This window comes from Dermacentor albipictus, chromosome 1 (genome assembly GCF_038994185.2).
Source record: "Dermacentor albipictus isolate Rhodes 1998 colony chromosome 1, USDA_Dalb.pri_finalv2, whole genome shotgun sequence".
Lineage (NCBI taxonomy): Eukaryota > Metazoa > Arthropoda > Arachnida > Ixodida > Ixodidae > Dermacentor > Dermacentor albipictus.
Window position 1 is genome coordinate 496,200,659 of NC_091821.1, and position 25,969 is coordinate 496,226,627.

Consider the following 25,969-nt stretch of genomic DNA (forward strand, 5'->3'; position numbering starts at 1 on the left):
AGTCGCAGGGGGCGATATCAAGGGAGTGAGGAGCCTGTTGACCCACAGAAGTCTGGTGTTTTGCCAAAAAAGTCTGAATCAAGTGCGAGGAATATGCAGGAGCATTGTCGTGATAGATGCGCCAATTTCCTGTTGATCACAATTCCGGTCTCTTGCGCCGCACAGCATCACGTAGGCAACAGGTGACATCCTTCTATTAGTCTTTGGTGATTGTTTCACCCTGTGGCGCGTACTCGTGGGGTACCACACCGCGCGAGGCAAAGAAAGCAGTCATCATCACTTTGACGGTGCTGCGCGCTTGGCGGGCGTTCTTTGGTCTTGGTGACGTGGAATGCTTCCACTGTGACGACTGGTATTTGGTTTACGTACACCCAAGACTCGTCACAAGTGATTATGGTGTTCATGATTTCGGGATGACTGTCTGTTGAATCCAGCATGTCCTGTGAGACTTCAACACGAAGTTGCTTTTGCTCCACCGTGAGCAGCTTCTGCATGAATTTCGCCGCAACTCTCTTGATGGCCAAATTTTCAGTGATAGCGGAATGTGTAGAAAAAGGGCTGATGCCCACCTCCCCGCAATATCTCGGATAGTTACACGATGGTCCCGCATCACCACAGCGTTCAGTTCGGCAATGACCTGGTCATTTCGACGCATTCATGGCCGACCGGAGCGTGGCTCGCTTTCCACCGATGTGCGGCCGTCTTTAAAGCGGTTGTACCACTCCTTAATATGCGTGCTGCTCATAGCATCGTCATCGAAAGTCGTCTGAATCTTCCGAATGTTTTCCACTTGGCTGTCGCCCAGATTCTGGCGAAATTTCATGCAGTAACGCTGCTCCTATCGCTCTGCCATTTTCCTTTGCAATAAAAAACCGATGAGAGCACTACACACTACCTCACCCGAACCCGCCCAGCCGCAGAAGAACACAATTACTAGAGCTCAATAAAGTCTTAACTCACTCTGTCACTCGTCTTCTAGCTGGACAGCCTTCAAATGGACCAGTGCACAGTATGACATGGTGCGGTGTGGTGTGGTGGCGTGTGCCATTGCGAACATGCACTATATCGATTTTAATATTGTAGGTATTATCATCTCCAACAGGTTGCCATTTCATGCTTCCATCTACTCTCTATTACGGGAGGGTCAGAAATTTTTTCATGCACTTTCATTTCCACTAGTTTATCATTTCTTTAATTCTGGGAATAAGTAGATGTAATTTCCCTTATGCTGTCTATTTTGTCTGTTTGCTGGCTTCTTACGACACGACTAATGAAATTCCGGCCCTCGGTTTCCTTTATTCTCTTTCAAAACGACCAGTGGAATATGGTGAAAACACGGGGAAGGCGGGAGATGGAAATTGAAGACATTGTGCAAAACGAGAATAAAGTAAAAGCGGGAGCCAACGTTTCGACCAGTGGACTTGTCATTTTAAGGCGAGGCGTCTTGAAGAAAACTATCCACTTGTCGAAACGTTGGCTTCCGCTTTTACCTTGTTCTCGTTTTGCTCATTACTGGATTATATATGATATATGGTGAGTGTACATGTGGAATAAAACTAAAGAATACAGAATATCTGAGATAAAACCGCAACTGAAAAGTAGAGAAATAGAGAAGAATGTTCCACAGTGGCAAATCAATTAAAAAAACCTGGAACTATATATCGCCTGAATAATGGGAAAATCATGAGTATGGGGTTCCTCCTTCACTAATTATATTTCTCTGCTGGAAACCGCACGATTGACAGAACTTCCAGCGTCGGCATGCCAAAGCTCTTAGAGCAAGTTGACTCAGATAAAAAAGTACAATGTCATTTACCTAATCAGTCATAGGCAGTAAACTTTAATTCACACAGAGCACTTCAACTCCAACGTCCTTCTCGGGGGATACTCGCGAAAGACGACTTTCAAGCTCTTGGCGCTGCCTCGCCGCCAACAGGAGCTTGTGGTTAAGGTTCAGCTTATGCTTATGCTATACGATAGCACAAAAATATCTCTTCGTATGAAACAGGAAAACACGACTTATTTTTACTCAGACCCGCAATTGCATGAGCCGTGCTATGGTTTGGTACGTTATACATAAACCACAAGCGAGAGAAAACCAGCACGAACACCTGGACATGGAGGCTACGGCCGGTACATTTCGCGAAAGACATTCAATTTCCCCCAGAGGTTCCAGCATTGTCGCCACGATGCGAGTGCGTCAGTAACAGGGTGTTATGACAAGCACAGCAGCCGTGACAATGCTATCGCGGTAATTGAAAACGTGCGCGTGAGAGACGGGCCAAATTGTCAATCTCAGCTCGATATTTTTGTTTAATATACGAAAAGAGGAAAAACTGGATATCCAGGTGAGGTATCAGCGTACTTCAAAACGAGCACGTACCACGGCTGCAGAAAATAGTCAATAGAAAAAAAAACAGCCCAACCTAGGCAAAAGGTAGCTGAGGTGGTTTGGCCATGGCCTGCTTTTCGTTGACATGAGTGCACTTGAGTTTCACCGAAGCTGCGAGAAATACTAATTCATATGAAAGCGCTTCAATTTTTATGTGGAACCTGCCATAACTCATTTCACTTCCTATAAAAACGCGCAATAAAGGTTACGCTTTCACTAACTTTGCATGTTCACTATCTTTAACGTTAATTTTTTTTTGTTACCCAGCAACTTTCACTATTATGTGCCGTGGGACTAAACTCAATATTGGATGAAACAAGGTTGGTTTGAATGCCCATGCGTTTGATGTCTTCCGAAAGGGTCAGAAATCATATCAACAAATGTTTCGAATAAGTAGAAGGGTGTCCGAGTACTGCTCAAAATGAACGAAAGTTTTTGTTTTATCGCTTCCGTTCACGATAGCTACACCTTTACAATATTTTTGCTGAATGTGCCTTAACATACAGTATGCTAAAATCACTTGATTAATACTTTCAGACAGGTTCAGAACGCGCCAAGGAGGCTTTCGTAAGCCCTAGAATCACTTATATAGAGCACTTTTCATATGGTACCTTTATGACAATTTTGTCATTTATTGCAATTAGCATGCTTTGTAAACTTTACCCAGTTTGCGGGCTCTCTATATGTCTGCCCGTGGCTGACCACATTCCCGCTGATTCGCGTCAGTGGGTAGTGGGAAGTGGGGAGCAGGTCGAATGACATAAGCACTGGACTTAACTATTACGGGACTTGGGTTTGAGACCAACGGTCGGACAGCTTGGGTCAATGGTTGTGTGACACTGGGTATGCACCACTCATCAATGATCCTCTTTGACGTTAACTTCAGTCATTGGGTAGGTGAAATAGTTTAAGCGCCGCTCTTCAAGAAGCTTCTTTCGTGCTGACTAGGGCAACTGGGTTTGCGCCAGTGATTATCTACTGCTTGTCAATGAACACGTGTGGCGCCAATTTCGGTCATTGCACATGTGGAGCTATACAATGAAACCCTTTGACTTTGGTAACTGAGTTGTGCGCAGCGCATGAATGGCTTTAGGAAATGTGCAGAGGAGCAACAGCCATCTTTCGGCTCTGTACTTTTCCTAAAGCGATTCATTCGCTGCGCGTTACACCGGCATGAACTGTTAACAGCATTGCGCAAGCTTACACCCTTGCATCAGTGAGTACGAGTCGTTCAGTATATGCCGTTCTTCATGATAATTATTGTAACGTACAAAACCTACTATTACATGTTACACAGCTATTGCAAAATAGATTGTTAAGTGCAGTCATGCCGCCAATCGTCCCCAAAAGATAAATGTGTCCCAAATTTTAGCCAACGACAGTACCGCCATATAGGTGAAAGACATCCAGTGCAACCTTTGTCGATGATGATATGTTTTTTTCGAAAATGACAAGTTTTTTGTTTACGCCCCGGAGGCGCTTCTCAAAGCTGCTACTAAAGCCTGCTAAAGTGCTAATAGTTTCCATGAAATTTCTCTAGTAACAACAACAGTACCAGACTAAGAAAATAACGCAGAAGGGAGGTCACATCGCACCCCATCTTCCAACAAGCCCACCTCATTGGCAAAGGCTCCCACTAAATTTGCAGTCTCCCTCACCCTGAAGACTAGAAATCAGAGGAAGCTTAACAAAACCTAGACGTGCGCACCAGTTGAGTGCACGAGGATGTGAAAAATAGGTATTCTGCCATCGACATGGTTCTCCCCCAATGGCACTGCCAGTGCTTGGTATGCAAGTCGTGGAGGCTGTGTAGGAATTCTGTGCACGAGCTGTAATGAGGGTGCTCACGAAGCCAGCGTGCGGACCCATGCACCTGGTTACTCAACCTGTCTTATTTTGCCCCGGGGTTGGTGGAAGATAACGTATCTCTCAATTCTAAAATATATTTCCTTTTGTTAAAGGTGCCCTGAACCACATTTCTTTGAAGCCTGAAAACCGCCTTTGAGTGAGTATGATACATCCTAAGAATATAGTACCGAAATAAGTTTTGAAAATGCCTGAGAACGAGCGCAGATATTTCGATTATGGTATTCACCGCACTCACTCCTTCTCAAGCACTCGCGCCCCTCTGTTCCGAAGGAGCAGAGGGGCGCTGGCGGCGATAAAGTGAAGCCGGTGAGATAAAGCGCCTTAATTCCTTAACACTGCTTGTGGTGTGACGGCGAGTGGGCTCGTCACGGGACCCCTCGGCGGCCGCGGTATCAGATAGCGAGCAGGCCCAGCTATTCCAGTGGGCCAGCGTAGACGCCACTCCATACGTTGTACCGACCATGCTACGAGCTGCGAACCGGCTGTGTCCTGCACGAGAAGCAGACAAACCAAGACTGTGCACTTTGCAGCGTTAAATTCGACTGTCGTCCAGCCACGAGTGGGTGGAGAGATCGCGCATTGGCGCGCACTTCATGTAGGCATTAACTGCAATTCATCGCGATGCACGGCAGGTAGAGGATGGGTACGTGCGGTCTGGACTTAGGTTTCGCGTAGTTCGAGGTTATTTGAGTGTTCCAGACTAATCGACGTTAGCGCCAGCCGAAGGTTACGACCCCGGCTAAAGCAATGTAGCCAAAGTTCCATAGCAACATGGGCGGGCGCGGCCGACCAAGAACAGACTATAACATTCTCACGCTCCCTGATTAATGTGAGCTTTTGGCCAATATAAGCAGTGTATGGGACTCTGTTATATGGCGAAATATGGCAGCCGCCGGCAGCCCCGAAAAGGCTAAAGAGAAGGCTACTGTTGAAAAGAGAGTGTTTGAAAAAAAATCATGAGCCATTCTACGCTGTGAAGGTGGGTGGCCGGCGAAGCTGCTTAGCGCATGACATAGAGGGGACACAGAATTTTAAGCAAATGTACGAACATGTTTATTGTCCTGATCGTTGGTCATCGTGACCATAAGTAGGCGCACATACTCGCATGTCACCTCTGTTATTAAATCCCTCCACCACGGGAGACAATGAACGGCTCATACCTCATTAAGGAGTGACATATACCCCCATAAACGTGGCCTCCCCAGCACGATGAGGGAAGTGAAATTTAAATCTGTCCGTCACGTAAGACAATGAATGACTCATGCAACCTTTAAGCAATGGCTCATGCTCCCGTAAACGCAGTCTCCCCATTTACACGACACAAGTGAAATTCTACGCTGGAATGATGAACCGCAACGGAGCCAGCAGGGGAAGAAGAGGACGACCTCGACGCGAGAAGTGACACGAGCGCCTTTGCTCGGCTGAGCCGACGGGCACCAACGAAGAAGGCTACGTTCAATAGATTGCTACTGCTGAAAATTTCTTTTCGCAGACGCCACGAAAGCTCGGATGTGAGGCACGTACAGCTTCGCTGTCAAAAAAAAAATAAAAGTTACGTAGCGCTGCGTTTGCGAGCTCCATGCGACTGATACGTGAGCGGAATTTGGCTAAGACGGTCACCGCAACGTATGCTATCCGCGCATTGCATTTTTTTAAACTTAGGTCGACACACGTATGGCTAAGTGAAAAAAACAATCTGCTAATACATAATATAATTTCAGCGCCAATTAGTTTTCTGTTTAAGGCCAGAAACCATAAAATAATCTGATCGCATTTTATCACCATGATCACTTAAAAAAAACAGGGAATAGGTAGAATAGCGTTGCTTATTTATGCTCCCTGCTACCTTATTTCAACTCTCTCTGGTCTGCGAGCTCTTTAAGAAAGTTAATCTTGCGTTTCTATACAAAAAGAAACAATGACGAGATATTGTCACGAGGTAGTGACGGTTAAGAGGGCAGCAGAACTGTGATTAATGAAACGAGCATTTTATTGGGCGAACCAGTGCACTCAAAAACAGGCTACAGTCGAAAAACAACGGTAGCGACGGACACACTCGGCGATCGTCGAAAATCTGATCAGTGGGTCAAGCGCGTCGTCTTTTATACATCAATCGTCGAACGTTCCAGACTAATCGCTGGGACCCGCGCACCTTCCGCAAAGTTCTACATTATTCGCGTCGTGCACACATGCAATCAGATTGCACAAGGTTCGGTCACAGACAGTGGATGGAACCATCGATAACATTCCAGAAACTTCCCAGACATGCAAGCGCGTCCCGCGCTGTGCGATAACATTTGTAAGGCGGCGAAACGTGGTCGCCCGATAAATATATGTACACGTGTCAATACGTTTAAACATTGAGTCCCTGAAGCTTCATATTTTTTCAGCAGTGACTCAGCGGTTACATATAGCAGGCTTGTCAAGTTTGCTTTCGTGTATTTTTTAAAGTAATCAATAATAAAAATGCCGCAGTTCCTTGATAACATCATTCTGAGCATGTGATTAGTTAATGTCCATTTTGTGAGTGTAAAGGTAAGAGATCCATGGTCCCCATTTAAAACAATTTCACGCATTGTGGGAACATGTATCCTTAGCTGTCGTGCTCGAAGTCTTTGTAGAATTATCCCCACCCTGTCAAAACACTAAACTTCGTCAATGGAAATTAATTTCAAATTTCGGGAATCAGGTTGGATACCAGTTGCGAACTCTTCTGTGCAGTTAGGGATTCACAATTAACTGACGTTCGTTTTCCACTGCTCACATTTTGAATATATGCCAAGAATAACTTGTGTTACTAGAATGCGTAACTATTCGCTGGAAATAAATTACCCAACATAGAACTCCGCTGCTGCATTTATCTGAATGTGCTAGAGACTGAACATTGCAATCCAGTCTTTATGAAATTAGTATTCTGCAGATCAGTAGGAACAGGTGGAATAAACGGCAAGCTTATATTAGGATAACGAGCCCTGAATCTGGAGGCGTGACACCAGAGAGCAAAGAAACTAAGATATCGGCCAGTTTATGATTCGCCGTCGATTTTACGGCCTGCACACAACCGACACATAATTCTTGGTACGCTTGTATGGCAGCAAACCTTCCTGCCACGCATAGGCTCCTGCAAGTTTTATCTGCCCGGCGGGTCGTAAAACCCGGAGCGGGAACACGGAGTTTCGTGAGCGCGGGTCACCTTCATCGAACGGGCTGCGGATGTGGCGGCACTCTTGGAGCCCACTAGGCGCTGGCCGCTCTGTAGTGCGCGAGGAATTGACTGTCGCTTCACGGCGGCACCATGCAGCGTACACGCAGCAACAAATGGTGGTAGCAGCAATTTTCGTAGGAAGGGGCTATTTTACTGTACGCAGAGTGAACACATGCAACCACAAACGTTCCTGGTGTCCCGATGCATGCTGTACGCGTCACGCGTCACCCATTCTACGGCTTTAGCAGCATATCCTTGACAATCTGGGGCGAACATTTGACGCTCCTGATTAGCTTTACACCCAATTTTTTACGTACAATTGCTGCAAAGTGTCATATCCTTTTACTGTAAGTCAAAATTTGTGTATGAATTCATATTGATTTGATTACCTTTTACCAGTATTTAGATATAAGAAATTATTTAAAGCATTCTGGTCACAGTATGAAGAACATTCCTGATTGCTAGATATTCAACGCCTAGTTCATATTAGCCATTATTCAGTGCTAAGCCAGGACAAGAGTGAGAAAAATAATTGCGCAGGAACCAGCCATGACGAATGTCAATGGAAGTCAAAAGTCCAATAGAACGCTTGTAGAACGCTGTTTGCTTTATTAAAAAAATCGTACACCATCAATGGCGTAGAAATGTCGCATTGAGAATATTTAGGTACCGTTTATTGGGACATTACGTAATTTGGTAGGGAAGAGCCTGTAACGGCAGCAGAACTGAACAGCGCGTGCGCCTCGGAGAACAGTTGACGCACGGTGGAGAAAACGCCTTGCCACTCGTTTGCGTGAGAACACGTTCCCTCTGCATTGACGCCTTTGTGTCGTTAAGAGAGCTGCTTTTTGGGAGAGTTGAAAATGCATAGTGTACCGAGGTGCGCTTTGAAGACAACGACAGTGCGAAGCACTCAAGCATACGGGTGTGTTCTAGCAACTAATCTTTATGAAGACTTCCCTTGTTTGTATATATATATACATCATTCTACAGCCATGTGATGCGTATTATCCATCTTACTGTCGCCTATAGAATAAGTTTCTTTTTTGTCACAGCTAAAAGGACGGTGTACTGACGCATTTGGCGTCTTCACTGAATGTGGCTTTCTACTGCATATTTTCACGTGTGCATTTATCTTTTGGTAGAAGACTATGGCGGCAGTTTGAAGATAGCAGTGGGCCACTTCAGACCATGCACCTAGTGGTGCTGTGCTTTTTTCGTGTATTGCGGGCTTTCTTTTTTCTTCTGATCTTAATATAATATATCTGCAGTGGAATCCGAAAGTTTGCCTAACGATGTAATTAGGCAAAATAGTAAAAGCAGTCCGACTTGCCCCGTGTGACGGCAACAAGATTACCTTGTTTTGGTCCAGCTACCTGGCACGTGCATGTTTTTTTTTTTCAATTTTCCACAAGTTACGAGGGACACATGGTGCATAAAGACGGGAAGGTTTAATGAGCGTCACATGCTAGGGCGCTCCCGTTTGTTTATCTGCGTGCCTAAATCCTGTACTTGTCGTCAAAGCGCACCCCAGCACAGTATACCTTTCTAACGGCGGTAGAGTGCCAGCCATCAGATACTGAACGCGATAACGGGAGAGCCAGCCATGGAGCGCTATTTGCAAAAAAAACAATAATGCTGAGGTGGAAAAGCAAAGTGTGAAATGCAGTTTGTGTTACTCTTTTTGAGTAGTCGCGAATCTTATCATCCATGAACACAGCGGTAATTTTACCGATCTACCTTAATCTTTAGCATTATAAAATATGAAGACGCCAAATAAACAGGCACACACGAGAGAAAAGAACGGGACAGGGCGCCACTCGCAACTGTTTTATTTACAGAACGCAGGCACATATATACTGTCAGTCAACACATGCGCACAGAGCAAACATTTATTCACGCAGCATCTAATCAAACGTTCATGGCGCACGAAGCTCAAGAAACCTCATCCCGACCTTACATAATGATATCGAAGTATCGCTAACGCACAATCTGCCTTTCTTGCCTATGTGATAGGCTTCAACCAGTTCCCTTGCTCTAGTATCTTTACTTCGGGCAAGAATCCGCACATCTGAAAAACGTGGTTCACAAGAGCGTGAGGGACAGATCCCGATGTGCTTAGGCAAATTTGGGCCCTCTTTCATTTGCTCAACATTTCTTTCATGCTCCCTGACACGCTCATAAACACTGCGCCCGGTCTGACCTATATAGGAACGACCGCACGAAAGGGAAATCTCGTAGACAACCCCTTCGGCACACTTCATGAAAGGTCGCCCATGTTTGGTTCCACAGCCTTTTTCCCTTCTTTATTCCTTGGTTTTGGCGATTTGGGAGCAAAAGCTTCCGAGCTTCCATGGGGCTGAAAACACTAGCGCGATGCCATGTCTGCTCGCTACCTTCTTCAGATTGTGGGCCACCTTGTGCACAAACGGCACAGCCACCGGTTTCACCTCTTGCCGAGGGGCCTTTGCTCCAGCTCTCACCGACTTTTTCTTCATTTTTTGCATGAAGCTTTCGGCTACTCCTGTTAGGAGCGAACCAGGGAACCCAGCTGAAGCCAGCCTATTCAATTGATTGTCGAAACTCAATGCCATCTTGTGAACACACGACTTCCTGAGCGCGGACTCAAGGCAGAGTGACGCAATGTGTGTCACTCGTGTGTGTCTGTTTATTTGACGTCTTCATATTTTATAATGAACAGCTATCAACTAGCCCAAAAAGAAGTGCTTAATCTTGAGCATTTGTATTTTATTGAAAAGGTAGTTGTGTCGAGCTTGTATGCAAAGAAGTTTCGCGCACCGTTTCTTGCCTAATAATATGTCATGTGTAAGGAAGCAGACGTGCCAATTAAGTGTTTTTGTTGGCAGCTTGAAGACGGCGATAACGACTCGTGCGGTGATTGCAAGAGGGCTCTTGCTGTTTGCTGCTGCTAGGGATTATCACTTCTGCATTTAAACCTCACTACACTTGGTGGAGTTTGCTGGAATCCTTCGAGTCACCCTGTAGCTCTGCATTCATACGTTGCCCACCAAGACCATGACTAACGCGACCACCACATCGGCTGCACAACATTTCCGCTAACCATGGCTGCCAACGTCACTTGCGTCAGCGTGCTACGTAAGCGCGACCCCGCCAGCTTCGGCAGGACCGGAGAACACCACGTCGAAGTCTGGCTATCCTCTTATGAGCTTGTAAGCGCTCAAATTAGGCGGAATGACCATACAAAACTGAACAGCGTCATATTTTACCAAGCTGAGGTGGGAAAGCCGTGGTTTAGGAATAACGAATCTCACTTGTCCAAGTTGGCCCTTGTTCAAGACGCATTTCACCGGTGTGTTTGGTCGCCCCACTGTCGGCAAGCTGCGCGCCGAACAGTGACTACACGAGCGAGCACGACAGCTTGGTGGAACGTTTGCCAGCTATATTATGGATGTATTGGATCTCTGCAGCTGTGATAATTCAACCATCACGGAGTATTAGAAAATCAAACATACTCCGAAGGTTACTGAGCATGACGCGGTTTCAATGCTGCTTGCCAAGAGCTCTTCAGTGTCGCCGTTCCCTTCAAGCTATGTCAGAGATACGGTCGATTGCACCGCCAACGTAACACCACCCCCCAAAGTGTCACACAGGCTCACTCTGTCTCAGCAATTGCCGCTCTCACTGGCCATGTCCATCCTACTGATCAACTTCAGCTGAAGCATTTCATTCGAGTGGAAGTAGCCCTTCAGCTATCGCTACTCGTTCATAGCCTGGAGCCTGCCCAAGGAATGCAACGAGCCATCCACGCCAATATATCTGACGCATTCCGCCCCCGTTCGCTCACTAGTTCCCGTGATGGGACAGCTCTCCTATGCAAGCTACTTGCCTCTATTCACATCTCCGACGGCACCGCTCTCTTATGCCGACTACCCGTCTCGGGTCACACCTCCGCCGCTGAACTATGTTGCCGCGATCGCAAGGCCACTCCCGCCGCCATATTCCGCCCCTCCACCAACGCACCGGATTCTCATTGCTCTTGTTACGCAGCAGTCACCCCAGCTTCTTCACCGAGCCAACATTTGGCGCACGCGTGACAAGCCTATGTGCTTCACCTGCGGATTTGCTGGTCACGTTGCGCGCTTCCACGTTGTAACATTTCCGCTAACCATGGCGCCTTCGACCAGTTTCTCTACGCACTGCAACATGCTGCCGATAGTCGTTGGAGAGATGCCGCTGACTCACCGTCAAGTCCCTTTGCTCTCAAACCGCTGTTCACACAGTCGCAATTCTCCACGTCGACGGTCACTGTCACCTCTGCGTCGTCGACAACCTCCTGCCGAGGGAAGCTGATTAGCGCAGTTTCGGAGACAAGACCTTCAAGCTCATCGAACTCTCTACGACCTCAGTTTACACCGCAGAATGTCATTCACGTCCACGTAGAGGGAGCAGCCGCACAAGCCTTTGTCGATACTGGGGACGCCATTTCCGTTATTCATGAAACTATTTGTCGTAAGCTAAAAAGGGTCCACGATAGAGTGTATAAGTGCGACTGAACGAGGACGTACAAAGAAACAGATACACAGAGACAGTGCTGTCTCTGTGTATCTGTTTCTTTCTACGTCCTCGTTCCGTCGCGCTTATGCACTCTATCATGGATTCTACCCAAGCAGCCCGCCAACGTGTTTTCACCAACTAAAAAGGGTCACTACTTTCTCTGGTATGGGACTCTGCACTGATAGTGTGCAGCGGATTCATCGTATAGCTGTATGCACCGCCCATGTAGTCATGCAAGACATTTTGTACATTATCGCGTTTTTTTTGTACTGCTATACTGTTCTCTTGATCTCATCCTCGGAGTGAACTTCCTCTCTTGCCATAGTGCCGTAATAGATTGGTCTTGCGCGCAATTTGTGCTTTCACCGCTATAGATATGTGACGAAGTCCGCCATGATGTTTACGCCATCTGACATGGCTCCTCACCGCAAAGATTTATTTCTCCCGTCGCCATCCTCACTGTTAGGTCCGAGTCCGCTTTAATACCCATATGCAATCTACAGTGGCATAATATGGTCATACTGCATGGTGAGACCTTAGGATTTGCGGAGACTGTTACGTGTATTGAGACTCTTGACGTTCACGATGGCATCACCCGTTTACTCCTTCACGCCATAACTTCTGTCTCATCAAAACCGCCTCCAGCCGTTTTTGACGGTGTTATTGCCGCAGACCTTTCTCCATCTCATCGCACCATTCTTGCTTTCCTAAACAAGTTCATTTCTTCGTTTGACTGCAACCAACCATTCTTGGGTTGCACGACAAGTGTCTATCATGCTACCGACACCTGTTCATATACCCCTTTCGACAGCGTGCGTATGGCGCTTCCACAGAAGAACACCGCGTTATCACTACATAAGTGGACGACATACCGCATCGCTGAGTCATTCAGCATTCTCAAATCCCTTGATCGTCACCTGTCATTCTATTGCGCAGCAAATATGGCTCTATTCGTTTTTGTATCGATTATCGCCGCCTAAACAGGGTTAGTAGACACGACGTTTACTCACTGCATCTAATCGATGACGCTCTTGATTGTCTGCAAGGTGCCGAACGAATCTCAACTTTAGATATCCGCTCTGGCTGTTGGCACGTCCAAAGACATCTTTCACCACTCCCAATAAACTGTACCAGTTTAAGGTTATGCCGTTTGACCTTTGCACTGCACCCCCTACCTTCGAGCGCATGATCTATACCATGCTTCGCAGCCACAAGTGGACGGTTTGTTTATTTTACCAGAATTACATTAGTTGTTTTCTACAAAGATTTTCCGACATATTTCCTCCGTCTGCATGACATACTAAACTGTCTCACTTCAGCTGGCCTACAGTTCAGCCTGAGGAAGTACCGTTTTGCTGCCCAAAAATTACCTAACGTCACTTTGTCTCGAAAGACAACATCTTTCACCATCGCGACAAGCTTCACCCAGTCACCGAGTTTCCAAAGCCCACATCGATAAGGGCCCTGCGAAGTTTCATAGAAATGTGCTCTTATTTTTGTCACTTCGCTTGGAACTGCACCTGCACCATCGCACCCTTGACAAAGCTGCTTAGCAATGACATTTTCGCATGGTCATGAGCATGCGATGAAACCCTTAAAAATTACGCGAGTTGCTGAATTCACCACCGATTCTTCGCCATTACGACCCAATGACCTCGACAGAGATGCACATCGACACTAGTGGTGTTGGCCTTGATGCGGTCTTGTCCCAACGGAATGCCATGAATGGAAAATACAACGTGGCTTATGCGAGCCTTGTTGAAAAAGCTGAGTTGAATTACGCCGTCACAGAGAAGGAATGCTTAGATATCAATTGGGCATTGGGAAAGTTTCGTGCTAACCTCTACAGTAATCATTCAGAATCATAACTGACCATGACGCCCTTTGTTGGCTCTCCTCCTTGAAAGAACCGTTGGTGTGCCTTGGCCGTTGGGCACTTCGCCTGCAGGAATATAATATTCGTGTTTTATTCCACAGCTAGAAAGCATTCCGATGCCGACGCGCTCACCCGATCACCGATGACACCTGATGTGGCTTCTCCATACATTCCCTCTGCGACCTCAGGCCCATCACTACTAGCCAGGTTGACTCCGTTTCAGACCCGGGGCCATTGCGATGAAGCAGACGCGCCTCGTGTTTGCGGTGGATGCTTGAAGACCTGTGCGGTGATTGCAAGATATCTGGTGCTGTTCTCTGCTGCTAGGCTGCAGCTAAAATGATTATCGCTTGTGTAATCAAACCCCATTACAAGTGCAATACCTTTATATATACTCTTAGTTTAAGAGAAAGCTTAAGAGACAGGGAAAGCAAGCTCGGGGTCAGCTGTTTGCTGTTTCTGTATATAGCAGCCACCGGATTCTGTGCAGAGTAAAATAAGCGAAGGTGGCTGTCGCGACCATTCCCAGCTTGCCTTTATTACATTTAGGTTACCCTTTTGTATCAAACAACGTGCTTATTCCTCGCTGCTCGATGCGTACAATGCGCGCCCACATTCTCCTTTTGTGACTCACACAAAAGCACTCAGTAGTTGGGCCCTTGAGAAGCGGTGTTCTCCAGACGGGCTATTCGACGTTCTTTTTTTGCCATACTCCGTCAAAAAACATCAAACGAGGCCATCAAACGTTCCCTCAGGGGCGAAAGGCGTGGGACTTCGTATGCTTGAACGATTGTTCGAAACGAGGCTTGAACATAGCGAGTATCTCGCTGCTCAGAGTGCGTTCACACTTATCGCCATTCACCAATACGTATTCCTGCAGACCAGTTGCGTGCAACGAGCTTGACGTCAGACACTGAAGAGACGCTAGCACACACTTCCCAGGCTACAGGAAATAGGTGACATGGGGAGTTTTGTAGTGTCTTTCGTATGAGCACCTTTTTTCCTGGAGCGTAAACCCCCGTCCTCAAGTCCGCTGTTTTAAAGCTACTTATTCTGTAACACGTCATTACGACAGAGCCCTTTTCAGCGAAACAATAGCATGAACATCTGGTTAGGATCCCGAAAACGCACTACTCCTGCCTGATCTTGACAATGCATGTCCTTAGGCACTCACAGCTGCTGGATCATTTGCTTGATTGCACGCAAGAGCCACGGCGGTGCGTTGCTCTACCGATGGCACGTCAGAATGGCTGCTCGACTGTGTACACCCAATGAATCTATACCTAGTATTAGGCGCTTTTGTTACGCCCAATGTCCCTTCATACTTCTTGTGAAAGCGACCGTCTGTGCCACCAGAATGTTTTAGGACAAGGTGCCAGCTTTTTGTCGAACTTCTAATACTTATTATTTTAAAAAGTGCAAGTGCTCTTACTCAATAAAACGGACGTTTGGGCGAGTTGGTGAGCAATTTTAAATAGAACAGCGCGTCTTTTGACAGGGACAGGGAGGGAGACACGACACGGACAAGCGCTTCAGTAATTTAGGTGAGGAGAAGGGATGGATGAATGGACAGGCAATTAATAGGGCCCTATGTACAAGAAATGAAACTCATTAAAACGGACGTTTGGGCGAGTAGGTAAGCCATTTTACACAGAACAGCGTGTAATTTGACAGTGACACGGAGAGAGAGACACGACACGGACAAGCGCTGTCGTGTCGCCGTCCCTGTCCCTTTCAAAATACGCACTGTTCTGTTTAAAATTTCTTACTCAAATAGCAATCAATCAAAAGCACCTGAATAAAAAAGGACGTTTGTTGCTCGCGTGCCCGAAAAGTGAAAATGTAAGGCAGACAGAAGACACAGGGCTGGGACAGTTTGAAATAAGATACCTTCTCAATCAGCAGAAGCAGTCATCGCCACCGCCACCGTCACCAATTCCCTATTTTTATACCTACTGCAGGACGGTACCCTTGTCTTGTGCTAGCTGATTCCAACTTGCGCCGGCAGATTCCCTAATTTGTTTAGTCCACCTAATTTACTCCCGTGCGCTTCACTTCTCTTGGAACGCATTCTGTAGGTCTTATTGTTCACGGGTTATCCACCCTACACAATACATTGCTTGCCCAGCGCATTTTTAATGTAAACCAGAATATTGTCCATACCCGTTTCATGTCTGATCCACACCGCTTTCTTCCTGTCTTTTAACGTTGCGCCTAAAATGTTTGATTCCGTCGTTTTTCGAGCGATTCTTTACACATTTTATCGAGTTTCTTTGTTAACCTCCAACCTTGCACCTCACATATTATTGTCAGCTATATGCTTGCTTTTAGGATTTGTTCGATTTAGAGGCATAGCTTACAACATATAAATAAACCGGCCTAATTAGTCATTTGCATGGTGTGAAGAGACCATGTAGGATCTGGCGACGAATTGCGGAACAAAATGCCCGCGTTACAAATAGCATCGCATCACTGAATAGCATTGCTGGATATGAACGGAAAGAAGCGATGTCCTCTTTGCGTTATGAAATGTCAGCCATTTCTCACAGAACGTTTCGATTTGAGAAAGTACATTTTGAAGGCAGTGAACATATGGTATGCTGTTTACTATAGAAGAAATGACGCAGTCATGTGCGAAACATTTTATACTGGAATAATACATGCCTAGTCATTCTCAAAATTTACGAGTATCTAAAGGCCAAGAAACGTGCTGTGATACACGCTTAAAGTAACAGGACGTTAGGCAAAATACTAGTATTGTCTTAAACGTATTACTCGCGGTAAGGAAGTGAGAAAGCACTCTTATATAAGAGTGTCATAGTTAATGGTCGGTAGGTAATAAATAAAACATTCTGAAATGAGTAACCCTGTTTACAGGATCTTCGTAGTTTCCATAAAGAACGTCTACCGCCTTGCTTGTATTACGACGGCAGTTGATATAGCTATTTAACCGGGAAGTTTAGTCTGTGAGAATATGTCTAGACCATGTCTTGGCCCAGTCTTGACCCATTCCTACACACACGACAGCGTGGGAATGTGTTAAGAAAGTCTACATTTATTTATTTTTCTTACGCTAGAATTGACAATCTATTCCATTTTTTGAGTAGAGGTTTGTGATGAGGATTGGACGACAATATATGCCCGATGATGTGGCCCATTTCTTTCGTTTCGCAATGGCTTTGACCACCATTGAATGTTTTGAGACATTGCCAAGTAAAAGAAAGTGTTAAATATGCGCAAGTAAGGACATTTTTGCCATTTTCATTCTTCTAGTGCTTCATATTTTCTTAGTATTGCCTTCTTTATCATTTCCCTATGCGAGCCTTAATGAGACAAATAGTTCAACTGTCCTCCGCAGTCACTCATACTGCTGCATTACAACATGTAGTGGTGTCAACCCATGTTAATAGTGAACTCTGTAGACGAGCTATAGTTTTGAACTCCTGTGCCTTTCCTTGTAAACTGTTCGGTATATCCCCTTATGTATCGAGCGTTGTGCGTCTTTGGCAGTTCTCCGGCTTTCTCTTAGTTGCACGTGGTCCTTTGCTTGTGTTCGTTCTTCCTCTTCTTCTTCTTCATCATCATCATCATCATCATCCTTGTTACGCCCACTGCAGGGCAAAGGCCTCTTCAATACTTCTCCAACTACCCCGGTCATGTACTAATTGTGGCCATGTTGTCCCTGCAAACTTCTTAATCTCATCCGCCCACCTAGCTTTCTGCCGCCCCCTGCTACGCTTCCTTTCCCTTGGAATGCAGTCCGTAACCCTTAATGACCATCGGTTATCTTCCCTCCTCATTACATGTCCTGCCCATGCCCATTTATTTTTCTTGATTTCAACTAAGATGTCATTACCTCCCGTTTGTTCCCTCACCCAATCTGTTCTTTTCTTATCCCTTGACGTTACACCCATCAATCTTCTTTCCATAGCTCGTTGCGTCGTCCTAAATTTAAGCAGAGCCGTTTTCGTAGCCTCCAGGTTTCATAACGGATGTTATGTACTTTTTTCTTGAGGGATAGTGGCAACCTGCTGTTCATGATTTGAGAATGCCTGCCAAACGCACCCCAGCCCATTCTTATTCTTCTGATCATTTCAGTTTCATCATCCGGATCCGTGGTCACTACCTGCCTTAAGTATATGTATTCCCTAACCACTTCCAGTGCCTCGCTACCTATCGTAAACTGCTGTTCTCTTCCGAGATTGTTAAACATTACTTTAGTTTTAACACGGCCCTAAATGTTTCAGCACTGTTTCTGCAGCCATTTCTGTTTACCCTCTTACGAGGAGTACCCGGTGTCCCACTAGAGTCGCCAACTTTCCCTTATATCTATTGCAAGATATTAAAATGAGAGTCGAATTTATCGTGCTTTTAAGGGCAAATTCCTGACACGAGGTCAGAGAAGCAACACATGAATAGTGACTGAGATTTATATTTAACTTACAGAAATGCTTTGTCGTGGATTTAGTCGCAGACATCCGACTAATTCACCATCACGCAGTCGCCAAGGGGCTAATCATCATCCACCAGTGTTTACCGGGTCACTACGCAGTTTCGGGAAATCGCAGTGTGGGTAACACTGCTCGCTCGGCCCACGATGGGGCCCGTATTATACAAATATTACTGTGAAGAACAGATGTAGATACAGGACTTCGTTCCCTCGCACGCGAGCTTACGCGGACTCTCTCGAACAGCAGTGAATTCCCCAACGCCGGCTCCACAGAGTGGATCCACGTCTGGAACTCCGTCTTGCACCAGGGTTACCACGAGCGGAAGCAACACTTCTGTGCGGCCTGTGGCTCGGCGTGCCATTCCCGAACGCCTATTCCTTCCGCACTGTAATGGCCGACAGCCTTGCTTGCGAAAACTGCGGCTGCGAGCAGACAATCCAGCACCCCCTCTGTGACTTTCTCCGTTACAATTTGTCAAGATAAGTGCTCGCGACCGCGCTAGAAAAAATCAAAGATCGTCTTTTCACAAAGGAAGAGCTCTAGGACACCGGTTCAGAGGAGTTTCAGCACTCAAAACATTAAGTGCTCTTCCCTAGTTATTAAGGGCTTGTGAACTATGCAACGGAAATTAAAGGTTGTAGAGCGTAGTATCGCGTTATATTGTAAATGTTTCTCACTTTATCTTTTTATTTCTTTCTTCTGTTCACCATTTATTCCAACACAGGGTAGCCAGCCGGTGCTTACACTGGCTAGCCGGCCTTTCTTTCCTTCCATTTTGTCTCTCTCTCAGCGCACTTGGTGTACGCCTGGCTTTAATAAAGATAGAGCCCTAGACTTAAGGATCTTGCAAGTCGTGCAATGGTTTTACTCTGCCTCAGAGTAGTCGTACATACACAAAGGTTCACTGAATATGTACTAGGGGCAAGAAGTTCTAGTAGCGTCCTCGCGTCAGTGACGTCACCGCCAGGACGCCGCTGGCTGTGGCTTCGCTCTGCTGCCTGACAAGCTTGCTTCGCCTCATGCTTCCTAGGAACTAAGTATGCCTACGAGCTATGCTTTCTGAAGACTGTTTCGGTGGCTTTATGGTGTCCAGCTTGAATTGCAGTTACATTTTTTATCAAAACCGCGCGACCCGTGAACATTTGAAGCTTAGATATAGCAAGCAATGTAGAGGTCAAGGGGCCTAATACTGTTCTTGCTATGCAAAACTGCCCGGTGCATGTTGATGAGTTTTCCCGAAAAATAATGCCCACTAGTTCAGCGTGTGAATATTTCTAATATATTTTGTTGAAAGCATGAAGGCTACCTTTATTACTTACGGCACACACTGCGTTTAATACGGAACAGCAGCCTTGGTAGTTGGTGTGGACAACGTAATGCGCATATAAGACGGTTATTGATTGCGATCCTTTCATCGAGCTTCTATTGATCTAGTGAGTTGTAGTCAATTCAGGCACCATAATAATGCGTAAAAAGAAGAGTTACACTTGGATGTTTAATAATTACCTTGCTACTACTGCCTCCGTTCTCCAAAGCAGCCGCTCACAGAAATCGCTATTCACAACCCTTAGTACCACGGCGTGTCATTTATACTACACAATTCACGAAAAGCTGCACAGCAGTAGCCTAAACTAAAATATTTGTGCTCAAGGGCGATCTTTTGCTCGGAGCCCACTCCTGCTTAATTACATGTAAAACACAGAAATGCTGCTATGAGAGAGCCATCGAAACGATTCGAATGAACTTTGTTGCATTCCGTGACAGTGTAAAGTATAACAACTTAGGGGCACCGGATCTTGATTAGCTGCCTCGAATGTTTTAAAAACATTGTGGAAAATCAGTTATTTTTTTGAAAAAAGAAGCATAATGTTTTCAAACCCATGGGTGCACCAAAAACAGATATTTCTGTTTTATAAAGTGCTTCTGTTAGAACAGCTCAAGCAGACACATTTTTTTTATATTTACATGTGACTCTTGCTATCCAATTAGGGATGTAATTCAGAGCGGTGCCTAAATCATAACTTTTCCATGCTTTATATGCAATGTTAGGTGGAGCTTAATGAATTGTGACCTTGTTCCTCTTCACAATTACAGCTTACAGAGTCGCAAAATTGATACTAGGGTATTTTTTATCTTGTAAATTTGGCGTCATTTTAAATGCGCATTTCGTAGATTAACTACACATTTCAAGGTTTTTCTAAATGTAACAAATTTCACCAAAATTGGTCTATTAGTTGCCTAAAAAAGTTCTTTAGTATCCATGCATGTTGATAGGAGTTTCACAGGGGAAGTTTCCCTCTAAGATCAAGAACCAAGCCATTAAACGCGAAGGAACAGCTCATACATTCTAGCAGCGTCCTTTTGACTATAAGACGCACCCCCTCTTCCAGCAGCACCAGCATGTCGGGATTTCGCCTTGCTCTCGGCAGTAAACTTAGCGTCAAGGGGTAAACTAATGATACCTAGTTATCTTTGTATAGGTCGAGCTACTTTGTTCAATTTCACAATGAGATACCGACCTATATTCGTGAACAAAGAGCTACAGTAGCGAGGTAACGGAGTTCTTCCAGCGACTTCCAGCTTCATTCAGCGGCTCTGAAGAGGCGCTTGATGCAAGCAGCACTATTCCGGCTTCTGAACCGCCGAAGGAACAGCGTAGCTGCCTGGAGCGTGCCAGGAAGAAAGTACAATCCCGTATCACGGGGCCTGGAAAGCCTTCGTGAGATAATTCGTGGACACAGCCAAAGGCACTTTTAATAGGGCTACACGGATAATACAATGGGATGTGAGTGGCTTAATACACAATCTTCGTCAGAATAAGCAACTCCTATGTATGCTAAATCCAAGGGTGCTGCGTTCAAAAGGCACACCTCAATTCTTCACACAATAACTTTCTCCGACAAAATGCATTTACAGGAAAGAGCGCAACAATGCTGTTGGCTCTTCGTGGGGTGGGGCTATAATAGTAGATAAGGGCGTCGCCTGCGAGCATTTACAGCTGCAACCGCCTCTTGAGGTAGCTCAAATCAGAGCCTTGCTGTTTAATAAGCTAGTTACAATTATTTCTCTACACCTCCCTCCCAGCTATTTACTTTCCAGAACAAAATTGCATAGCTCCATTGCAGAACTTCTCGAACCTTATATTGTAAAAGGCAATTTTATTACGCATAACAATGTTTGGGAAGGTTCTCGTTCTGATGCGTGAGGGCGTTTAGTAGAAAAGTTCCTCTTCTCCACAGGTGCACGCTTACTAAAAAAAAAAAAACATCCCACATTCTAGAGCGTGGAAAACAAAACTTTTTAATCTATACTATTGAGAATCGCATCGACTGCACTTGTATGGTACCTGGAGAGGAATGGGAATAAGAAACCATACTTCATGGATCATTTACCCATTGCCATAAAATTAACCAAAGGTGGCGAGTGCGCTCCACATATGCCACGGCATGAAGTCGACTGTGCGACTGGAAACGATACCGGGAACTCACACATGTGACCTAGACGACATCTATAAAGTTCCTATAGATGACGCAGTAGCCTATTGTACAGCACTTGAAGTTGACGCGGCGTCAATATTGTCGCGTAGTAGTGACGGTGCAGAAAAGAGCTGCAATACTGTGAATGTATAAATTAGCTTGTTATAGGGGGAACTTGTGTCCGCAGAAAACCGGCCACACTCAAAGACCAACGATAGCGGCGAACCCAGTCGGCGATTGTCGATATCTCATCAACGATTGAAGCGCGTCTGCTTTTATACACCTCTCGTCGAAGGTTCGACACATACAACTACTGCACGATTCGCGTCTCACATGCAGTGATTATGCAAACTTGTGCGAGGACATATAGTACAGATAGAATCAGCCATAACATTCGCGTAAGTTCTATATCATGCTTGGACGTCTTGCGCTGAGCGATAACACTTAACATTTAACACACATCTAACACTTAACACTTATAACACTTAACATAAATGAGCACATCTGTCAATGCTGCAAACACGAAAACGGAAAGAAAACCACGCCTAAAAAAGAAAAATACAACAACAAAGAAACATTATCCAAGTTAGTCAACGGACGTAGAAAGGCTTAAGACGCTCCACGTGGACTACTTCAGGTCGTGCGCGGCACTACTGTGACTAAAAATGCTGCCTCCCACGACTTCATATTACAGTGCGGCAATACGTCGGATAATCTTGTAGGGTCCGAAATAGCGTCGTAACAGTTTCTCGCCAAATACTCGTCGGCGCCATCGGGTACAAACCCAAACACGGTCATAGTCATAGTCATGGTATACCTGGTATCCTCATCGAATATCGTAGCCACGGCTGTCGGTTCTCCACTGGTTCTTTATGCATGTATGGGGTGAGCTGTCGGGATTCTTCGGGCTGCTGCAGATAGGTGGCGATGTCGAGATTCTTGCCGTGTTCTTGACGCCGACGTACATTGCTAGAGTGTAGACAAGGGTCTCCTACAGCCGCTTCGTAAGAACATTCGTCTGCCGATGGCAGGCCGGTGTTCCCCTGTGGCTTGTGTGGTTGTATGGCAGAAGGGCTTGGGTGAGCTCCGCTGTAACGGCCGTTTTTTTGTCGGTGATGAGGACTTCTGGGGCACCATGTCGCAGCAGGATGTACTCGACAAAGAATTTCGCCACTTCAGCTGCGCTACCTTTCGGCAGAGCTTAAATTTCCCTTCAGCGAAGAGGAATAAGGCAGTCCGTTGCCATGACGATCCACTTGTTGCGCGAATTTTACGTCGCAAAGGGTGCTAACAAATCCATCCCCACTTTTTGAAAGGGGCATCAAGAAGACTTGATCGGCTGTGGTAATCCCGTTGGATTTGTCGCCGGTGCCTTTTGAGGCGCTGGCAGTCACGCCATGTCTTAACGTAACGGGCGACGTCGGCGATCACGTGCTGCCAATAATACTTATCTTATATTCTCGCGAGTGATTGGGAAAAGCCGATGTTCCCGCTTGTCTGATATTCGTGCAGGGCATACACGACTTCTGACCGGAATGCTGCGGGCCCAAGGAGTAGGTAGTTTGCGCGGGCTGGGGAAAAGCTCTTCGCCAGGACGTAGTTTCGCAAAAAAAAAAGACGGCAATCTGCACCTAAATACCTTAGAGAAAAGTCAGTCTTGCCTTCCGAATATTCAGCAATCTTTCTGAGCTCTGGGACCACTTGCTCCCGCACGGCAATGTTGTCGCCGCTTATTGTTCCTACGAAGGCGTAGTCCGCCATTTCGCCTTGCGGTTTGGGGTCGGTAGGGGCGCGCGAGAGGCAGTGTACATCAGAATGCTTCCTTCCGGACTGATAGACTACAGGGATGTCGAATTACTGGAGTCTGAGATTCCATCATGCTAGGCGACCAGAAGGATCATTTAGGTTGCCAGCAAACAGAATGCCCGGTGGTCGCTTACCACATTGAAGTGACTGCCAAGTCGAAAGTTCGCCATAGCCCAAATGATCGCAAGGCACTATTTCTCCGTCGTAGAATAATCCCCTTCCACTTTCTACAGTAACCGGCTAGCATTAGCTATTACGCTTTTAATTCCGTCCTTCCTTTTAACAAGCCCGGCACCGATGCCTAAGCTACTAGCGTCGGTGTGGATTTCAGTCTCGGCGTCTTTGTCGCAGTGTGAAAGCATCGTTGGTGACTACAGCCGTCGTTTGAGCTCCTAAAATGCGTTTCCCATTTAAAGTCGACGTCGAAATTTGTGAGAAGTGTGAATGGCTCTGCAATTCCTGAAGCGTCTCTCACCAAGCGCTCTAATTAGGCTCACAGGCCACGCAATCTACGCACTGCTTTCACGTCGACAGACCATGGAAACTTAGCAATGGCAGCTACCTTCTGTCGGTTGGGACGGACTCTACAACTGCTGATGACGTGGCCTAGGAACAGAAGTTCTTCGTAAGCGATACGGCACTTTTCCGGCTTTGCAGTGAGCCTAGATGACCTGATCACCTGTAATACTTTCCCGACGCGGCTACGGTGACCGTCAAAACTCTCTGTGGAGACGACGACGTCATCCAAGTAGACAATCAGATATGACACTCAACCCTGCTAACACCGTGTCTATCAAGCAATGGAACGCTGCAGGCGCTGAGCATAGGCCGAATGGCATTACTTCGAATCAGAGGCCGTCGGATGTGATGAAGGAGTACTTCTCGCAATCCCTCTCAACCGCTTCTATTTACCAGTAGGCAGTGTTGAGATCTATCGACTAGAAATATTTAGCGGTGCAGAGCCGATCGGATGCGCAGTATATCCGTGGGAGGGAGAATACGTCTTCCCTTGTTATCTTCATCGACGATTATCGACGCAGTACGTAGTGTTCCGCCCTTTTTGTTCATCAAGAGTACAGAACATGCGTCCAGGTTTTTCTATGGCTGAATGATGTCGTGTAGCATTTAGTAGACTTAGTAGACTTAGTGCCTTATAGATTCACGTTCTTGATTCGAAACTCGGTAAGGACTCTGGCAGAGTGACCTAGTGCACTCTTCGGTTATTATGCGATGCTTCGCAACAGGTATTTGTTAGATCCTCGAAGACCCTTGAGGGTTGCTGCTTACTAATGGGGAGACTTGCATTTATGTCAAGCTATGGTTCGGGAACTATGGTCGTCGAGGTAGGTCTGGCAGAATCCATGAGGACAAATGCATTGCTCGTTTCCGCAATTTCCTCGATGTGTGCGATCGTGGTGCCCTCGACGATGTGCTTGAACCCCTTGCTCAGGTTTGTCAGCGTCACTTTCGCGTTTCCTCCGTGCAGTCGAGCGGCTCTTCTTGCGACAGAAGTTGCATGGTCGAGCAGCAGACGTTGGTCACCCTCAACCACGCCTTCTACATCGGTGGGTGTTTCGGTGCCGACTGAATTGGCAATGCTCGGCCGATGTGGGATCCTGATTTCTCCGAGCACACTCAAGGCATGGTGAGTGCCAGAGCTCACCGGGGGTATCGCTTGGTCTTCGCACAACGTTATAGATTGCGACTTCAGGTCGACGATTGCGCCGTGTTGGTGCAGGAAACCTGTGCCGAGAATCACTTATCGCGAGGGCTGTTGGAGGATAACGAGGGTGGCTGGGTAGGTCCGCAGATGAATGGTGATTTTTGCCGTACAGATACTAGTTGCCGTTAGCAGGTGTCCTCCAACGGTCCTGATTTGAAAGCCTTTCCATGTAATTTTACCTTTTCTCAACTGGGAGGCAAAGGGCCCACTCATGACGGAGTAGTAGGCCCCTGCGTCCACAAAACCGGTGAGTGAGCGGCCATGGAGCAACACGTCGAGGTCGGCGGTTCTTTGTCTTGAGTTCTAGTTAGATTTTGGAGTTGGATCGCAGCTGAGTCGCGTACACTTGTGGCTGGTACTTGCAGCTGAGTTGCCTACACTTGCGTCATCAAGTCTTCTTTTGTCGGTGTATGCTTCGCTTCCAGGCTTCGGCAGGATGACGGCGAGTCCTCGCTACATCGTTAAGTAGTATGTTGGAGCATCGGCGGCAGCGGCGGAGAATCTTCGTCACTTTGACAAACAACTAACGCCCCTCTATTGGTAGCTGATTAAAATTTTTCAGATATGGGGGCTGACGCACCCGCTACAGGCGGGACCAGCGTATGGCCGGCGCTGCGGCGACATGTGGTAGCCTC

General features: G+C 46.4%; 1 protein-coding gene across 3 annotated transcripts in view; it reads right to left on the minus strand.

Annotated features, from left to right (window-relative positions):
- Positions 1-1,592: 1,592 nt before the first annotated feature.
- The window catches only part of LOC135908822 (uncharacterized), a 37,925-nt gene continuing 13,548 nt past the window's right edge, over positions 1,593-25,969 (minus strand). The window contains exons 1-5 of one of the 3 annotated variants that reach the window (XM_070538355.1): positions 18,555-18,625; positions 14,011-14,160; positions 13,876-13,944; positions 11,691-11,781; positions 1,593-4,750 (exon numbers count right to left, since the gene is read on the minus strand). In XM_070538355.1, the coding sequence (XP_070394456.1) occupies positions 4,503-4,750; positions 11,691-11,781; positions 13,876-13,944; positions 14,011-14,049 (447 nt within the window). In that variant the 5' untranslated portion in view covers positions 14,050-14,160; positions 18,555-18,625 and the 3' untranslated portion in view covers positions 1,593-4,502. Of the gene's footprint in view, positions 4,751-11,690; positions 11,782-13,875; positions 13,945-14,010; positions 14,161-18,554; positions 18,626-25,969 lie in introns of those variants that run through there. The other 2 variants (XM_070538354.1, XR_010566448.1) reach the window with 2 other exon arrangements.